Source organism: Clupea harengus, chromosome 5, assembly GCF_900700415.2.
Source record: "Clupea harengus chromosome 5, Ch_v2.0.2, whole genome shotgun sequence".
In the NCBI taxonomy this organism is placed as follows: Eukaryota; Metazoa; Chordata; class Actinopteri; order Clupeiformes; family Clupeidae; genus Clupea; species Clupea harengus.
In genome coordinates, this window is record NC_045156.1 from 31,294,467 (window position 1) to 31,301,769 (window position 7,303).

Genomic DNA, 7,303 nt, shown 5'->3' on the forward strand with positions numbered 1-7,303 from the left:
GGGAGTTTAAAAATGGTGCAGATTTGACCAAATATGTTGCATTCTCAGCAGACCTGGACAATTTTCTGTTTACTTCACATGCTCTGGGTCCAAAAAGCACTTACTGAGCAGACTCCAGGCTCCAATTTTGGCTTCATTTCTTCAGAATGCATATGCATTTGGTTTATTAGCTTGGTTTTATAGTCAGCTATCATGAGTTAACCTAAGGTTGTGTGTATATATATATATATTTAAAACATTACGCGCGACATTACTGTCCAGTGTGTAATCAAATATATGGCTGGTAGTATCACAGGGACAGCAGCAAAAAATTACTTATCATCAATAATAATAATAATAATAATGCTTTTTATTTTAAAATGCCTGTTTAGGACACCAAAGGGCACTTCACATACACACCAAAACATACAACTATGATTCACAGACAATAGGAAAAAATGTCAAAGTGAACGTGACAGCCTGACAGTGTGACAGTTTTAAATTCAGCAGTGGATTCACAGTGCCAGATGTGAGCTCCAGAGCCTAGAAGCAGTGTGACAAAAGGCTATCCTTAATTAAGACCTTTGTCAGGTTTTTAATGGCACACACGACACACTGGAACACACACGTGCATATATGGAGGCGACACAGGACACACACACACACACGCAGGTAGGCCTGAGGTCGTGGTGAATTTATTTTCTGCTTTTTCCCATCCTGGACCGTCCTTCCTCAAGGACCCCCCAGGAGCAGTGGGCAGCTTTGCAGCGCCCGGGGACCAAGTGAAGTGAACTGTCCATCTTTGGTCAGGGATGGACATGAGTTCTGTTATTTTGCATGTTTTTACTGTTGGGGTTCTTAGTGGAGGAAACCCCTTGTGAACACGGGGAGAACATGCAAACCCATAATGCTGAGGTTGTAGTCCGGCAGAGCAGAGCTGCTGAGGCGGATGGCAGTCGTAAAGGGACAGAGATAGAAGAAACTTTGTTTATTTGTGCAGTGAATGAGAGAGTATTGTACCACCAATGTTCTAAATTTGAGTAGAGCAGGGTATGGTGCAGCCAGCCATCTATCTGGTGAAGGAATTCATCTTTGCCTGAGACAACGAGGAGCTCACTTTTATTGTTGTTTAATTTTAGTTCGTCATCCACAAGTTGATGTCATGAGGATAGGTAATGGGCGTGCTGGGAGGAAGAGAGGCAGTGGGTGAAGAGTGTTACCAGCATAATAGTGAAAGTGAACATGCGATCATTGACATCAGACATCAATAATCACACAAGCTTATGCTAACATAGTTAAGAAATGGTAAAGCGTACATATTTAGCCTCATATCCCTAATGACTTGTAAACGTTCCTGGTTATTTGCCAGTTTACAACCAACTGTGCATTCACTCATGCAAACTGAATATGTCTGCTCATTTGGCTTCATTTTCTTCTGCTAATGCGGCCTTTATAGAAAAAAACATGTCAAGTCCACTCTTAGAACATCAAATGTTATTCTGAGACTGAACGTTGGCGGCGCACCATGTCAAAAGATGAAGCCCGTTTGTTTTCAGCGATCCACGAGACCTCCATTAAAAGCAATGGAAAACAAAACAAAATAGAGGCGTAGGATTAATCTCCTATACGATTAGCCTATTATTCTTGGTTATGAAAAAAACAACGTCACGCAGTTTATCCCTGTATATTTTTCGAAGAACATACGTTCCCATACCTTAGAAAAAAGTTAATGACGACGGTGTGGACAACTTGGCGATAAGGCAACCATTTTGTCTTTTAGAACAGGGGGTGAGGAATTGAGAGACGTCCGGTTGTGGATTTCCGATTTCTTGTATAGCTATTACGTTGGCAGTTTCCCGTATTGAGTGACGTATATTTACACCAATGGGTAGCTTCGCCTGAGTTTCAGCCCAGTGCTCACACTGCAAAGGCGGGCGGGGCTGTGAACAGTTTCAAAATGGCGTTCAGCTAGGAAGGCAGTAGTGAAGCGATAAACAGTTGCTCGTCAATTCAGTAACGTAAACATAAATAAAGCAGAGAACACCATCATCGCTAGAACATATTTGAAGTGGTGCATACAAAATGAAAGGTAAAGAGCGTTCTCCAGTCAAAAAGCGCTCACGTCTACTGGATGAATCTCGAGAAAGGGGAGGAAGCCACCCATCATGTAACGTTAAGAAAATGGGAACCCTTTCGGTGTCTGGCAGCAACAACGGTAATAATTCGATGAAAGGGAGCAGTTCAACGAGACGGACTTTACTCGGCGATAAACGAGACAGTCGAGAGATAGACGGGCACGTTTCAAGTCGTACTGGAAGTAACCACAGTTATGCTAATATCACTGCAGGTGTGAGTAGCAGCAAGAACCACAGCGGCCTCACTTTGGAAGCCACTGCACGGATCAACTCTCGCGGAGAGGCCAGGGCTCTCCCGGGTAATGAAAGTGAGTACAAGACTTTGAAAATAAGCGACCTTGGTTCCCAACTGAGTGACGAAGAAATAGAAGACGGCTTATTTCTCGAGTTTAAAAAATTTGGTGACGTGAGCATTAAAATAAGTAGAGTGAACGACGAGCGTGTGGCGTTTGTCAATTTCAGAAGGCCTGATGACGCTAAGGCTGCAAAACACGCCCGCGGCAAATTGGTTCTGCATGACAGGCCACTGAAAATCGAGGCTGTGTACATGAACAGGCGACGGAGCCGCTCGCCTATAGATAAAGACACATATTCAGCGGTCGCAGGTCACAGACATTTGCATACTCAGAGACCCCTCTCACCCACTGGACTGGGGTATAGAGACTACAGGCTACAGCAGCTGGCCCTGGGTCGTCTCCCACCTCCACCACCCCCACCTCTTCCCAGAGACTTAGAAAGGGAAAGGGAATTTTCTTTGTATGATGCCAGGACTCGACCACCTTTTATCCCAGAGGTTGCTGCTTTTCGAGAGGAGGACATAGTTTCCCCAGAGGACGACCAGAGAGCCAACAGGACATTGTTTCTTGGTAACCTTGACATAACAGTGACTGAGAGTGACCTGAGGCGGGCTTTTGACAGGTTCGGGGTTATCACTGAGGTGGACATCAAACGCCCGACACGTGGACAGAGCAGTACTTACGGATTCCTGAAATTTGAAAACCTTGACATGGCTCACCGCGCCAAGATTAGTATGTCTGGCAAAGTGGTGGGCCGGAACCCCATCAAGATTGGATATGGCAAGGCCACTCCTACCACCAGACTCTGGGTTGGGGGATTAGGGCCCTGGGTTCCTCTGGCTGCCCTGGCCAGGGAGTTTGACCGCTTCGGCACCATCAGGACCATAGACTATAGGAAGGGCGACGCATGGGCTTATATTCAATACGAGAGCCTGGACGCTGCCCAGGCGGCCTGTTCTCACATGCGTGGCTTCCCTCTCGGAGGTCCCGACCGTCGTCTGAGGGTGGATTTCGCCGACACGGAGCACCGCTACCAGCAGCAGTATCTGCAGCCCCTGCCACTTCCACCACACTATGACCTGGTGGCAGAGTCTTTTGTGCACCGCGCCGGTCCTGACGCACTGCGGGTGAGGGAGAGGACTCCGCCGCCGCCTGCCCTTCGCTTCCGTGATGCTCCGTTGTACCCTGCTGCCGCAGAGTGGCCAGGTGGTCCAGCAGTGCGTGACCGCGCTCGAGGTGCACCCCCCTTTGAGCCACTGGAGCATTTGGAACGAGAGCGGCGTTCCCGAGATGCGTGGTCACTGGACCGCGAGCGGGAGCTGCAAAACCGCGACCAGGCCAGGAAGCGCCGCCTCGTGGAGGATGGCCGTCATCTGGAGCGTTCGCCCGACAGCAGTGAGCGCCTCAGAGGTCGTCGTCACGGTGTCTCCATGGAGCGCAGCCCGGGCGGCAGCAGTGGCAGGGATGGTGGACGCTACAGCGATTCAGAGAGGCTCTCTCGTGCAGACCGGCCCTCTCCTGCGGGACGTGACCGGCGTGGAAGTTTGGAATGTGCGCCTGGTGAGAAACGACTGCGGACGCTGAGCCCCGTTGACCCATCTGCTACTGAAAGGGAGCGCAAGCGCAAAGCCAACGACTCTACCAAGAGCCCTGGCAAACGAGAGGAGCGTACTGAGCACCCCTCTTCCACTTCCTCTTCCTCCTCCAGGGCCACAGCCCAGTCCAAGCAGGGACCTGGGGGCCACAAACTGTCACTGGCGTGGCAAGGCATGCTGCAGCTGAAGAACAGCAGCTTCCCCACTAGCATGCACCTGTTGGAGGGTGACCTGGGCGTCTCCAGCAGGCTGCTAGTGGACGGCAGCACTGGCAGTCAGGTGTGCCAACTCAAGATCACCCAGCGCCTTCGCCTGGACCAACCCAAACTGGACGAGGTGGCACGCCGCATAAAGATCGCAGGACCCAGCGGATATTCAGTACTACTCGCCGTGCCTGGAAGCTCGGAGGAGGGCCCCTGTGACACGGGCAGCTCGACGGAACGACCCCTGAAGAATCTGGTGTCCTACCTTAAGCAGAAACAAGCTGCTGGGGTCATTAGCCTCCCTGTCGGGGGGAGCAGAGACAAGGACAACGCGGGAGTTCTGCACGCCTTTCCCCCTTGTGAGTTCTCCCAGCAGTTTCTCGACACCGCAGCTAAAGCCCTCGCCAAAACCGACGAAGATTACCTGGTAATGATCATAGTCCGAGGAGCATCATAAAAAAAGTAACACACAAAAGTAAAGTAAATGATAACTTATAATGGCCCTGTAATATATATAGAGTGCCGCTGTGTCATAGAATATAGTCTTGAATGTCAAAGGGTATTTTGCAGTGTCTGTCTGTCACTGGAGAAGAAGAAAAAAAAAAATATTGTAACATTGTGCTTTCAGCAGTCCAATGCCTCAGAAATGATTCTGGTTGTCTTTATGCATGGTAGTCTAACATTTTTTTTTTGTAAGATTCACTCTTAAAGCAAACGGGAATGGAAAACTTTGATGACGGTACATCAGAATAATGTGATACATATTTTTCCTGACATAATGTAACACTACACGGCCTCCATTACAGAGTTAAGTTTAAATTTACCCTCAGACTAAACATTGTTGTCTCCATCAAGTCGATGCGCACTCTACTAAAATGATCTACCTGATATGCTCATAGTAAACTGTCCTGTGATTTCTGCTTTTACTGAGTTCTGCAAACTTGTTTTTGAAATACATATATTTTTTTGTTTCTTATTATTGCAGTCATTTGCAGACAGATGATATGTTCCCAAATCATCACACTCATAACCTGACATCATAGATATAGATTACAGAGATTTGAATGTCATTACATTGAACAAAAGAGTGTTCTTTGAATCCTGAAAGAAAGAAAACCTCAGTGGTTTATTGTTTTGGAAATGCATTCTTAATTCTAAATTCATTTAATGAGATGGTATATGGAATTGACCCTCAGTCTTCAATCTCCTGAAAATGTACATGTGACGGGGACTGAAATATTTATGAAAATGTTGGTTTATTAGTATGTTTAAACTAAAAGTGTAGCCTAAAGGTTTTATTTTTCAACACAAGGGCCTCTGCCATCAGATATTGAACAGGAATTTATTATTGCGGTCTGGCCAGGCATGAAAATCCCCTTTGTGTGTTTATGTAGAGTGTGAGAGAAATATTAGCCTACCAGTTCTACATCAGACGCTTCCTACAACAACAGATAACCTGTTAAGAAAAGCTGGTCACTCCAGATGGTAGAAATAAAATGGTGTTTATATGACTGTAGGTTTTACTGGGATAAAGTAATTCAATTTATGAAGATAGAACTAGGTAATTGTAAATGGGTTACTTGGAAGAAAAGTTGACTGTGTAAGAAGAAATGGTATTGATTTTTGTAAAGATACTGTTTCCCCCCCCCCCCCCCCCAATAGCTTATTTGTATTGTGTTTTTTTGTTGTATTTTTTTAAATGTCTGCTTGATACTTTTAAACAAGTCTTTCATCAGATAGGATCATGTAAAATTGACTAATATTCTAAGACACTAGTCCAGGGGCGTTGGTCATTTACAGGCGTACATACAAGTCTTGTATTAATAAAGAGGGTTCCTTGTTTTTATCAGATGAAATCTCCTTTTGAAATGGAGTGATAAGAAATCATATAAAATGTGCTCCAGTTCATCTTCAATTACATTTGGTCTTAATTTGGTCCCACTATTACATGTTTTATTACTTTTGGTGCAGTTTTTCTCTGCCAGTCTGCTTTATGTACTCAAGACATAGCCCCCTAAAACTTTTTTTTTTTTTTTTTTCAGTGCAGTCATTTCATTGTCATGTAAACAGCTGTCATATGTTTGCTGATCTTATGTTTCTTAAAAAAAAAAAGTGTACTTGTATGGACAGTGAATATCTGTTCTGAGAGGATTCAAGAACACTCAGCGCCATGGACACTCTTGGAAACACGTGCATACAAAACAAAAAATCATCCATGATTCTCAGATGACAGGCATTGCTTTGTGCGTCTAACTGAACAGACTGCTCTTAAGTTGTGTAATTGCTTTGTTATGACCGTGCCCATGTTTTAAATGGAAGTAAGTTTGCAATGTGCTCTTTACTGTACAACTGAATTCTGGAGAGAAAAAATGGAAACCATCGCAAAGCACATGCGACTAAAGTAGCAGCTGTTCACCACAATCACACACAAAGAAAAAAAAACATGCATCTGGCACTTGCTTGATTTTTGTCTCAGTGTCAATAAATTGTTTCTCTTTCGATGGAAAATCCGTCTGTTTCTGCCTGGAAGTGAGTTGAAGACGGCCCGTTTTGTGACCTTTTCTGTTTTGTTTTGCCAAGGCCCCTCGTTTTCTGTCTGAGACAGAAAGGATATCCATTCCACGCAGCACAGACAAAAGGAGTGAGGGAGTGGAGAGAGGGGTTGGGGGGGGAACACCCCAAACTTGTATCTGTTTTGACCCCTTGTTGCATGACATTTTTTGCTCTACTTGTTGCTTCTTCCAGGAAGAAGGAAGTCACTGTCTTCCTGTGGAGGGGTAGCAGGCTGTTCTGTTTGACCTGCGCATTAGGAGAGCGTTATGAGTTTGTGAGTTGCACGTGTTTTGGCGCAAATGCAGACAGCCACCACCACTGCATATGTGTATGGCTGCCCCCTCAGGTTTATCTTCTGGCTCTCGGAGTCGGAGGTGAGGAGGATCTCCTTGTTGGCGCTTTAACACAGCCACCTTTTCAGGGCATTGATTGGCCACTGGGCGGGCCCCTCCTCCAACACTATCAGGAAGCAACCTCCAGTGCCTTCACAGAACAAGAGGAGTGAGGGATCGCCATGGTTACGCTTTCCTGCCCTCACAAAA

General features: G+C 46.0%; 1 protein-coding gene across 1 annotated transcript; it reads left to right on the forward strand.

Moving 5' to 3' along the window:
* The first annotated feature begins 1,882 nt into the window (after nucleotides 1-1,882).
* Nucleotides 1,883-6,716, forward strand: rbm15 (RNA binding motif protein 15). The gene has a single exon (XM_012834164.3). The coding sequence runs from the start codon at nucleotides 2,062-2,064 to the stop codon at nucleotides 4,663-4,665; it is 2,604 nt and encodes an 867-aa protein (XP_012689618.2). The 5' UTR covers nucleotides 1,883-2,061; the 3' UTR covers nucleotides 4,666-6,716.
* The last annotated feature ends 587 nt before the right edge of the window (nucleotides 6,717-7,303 follow it).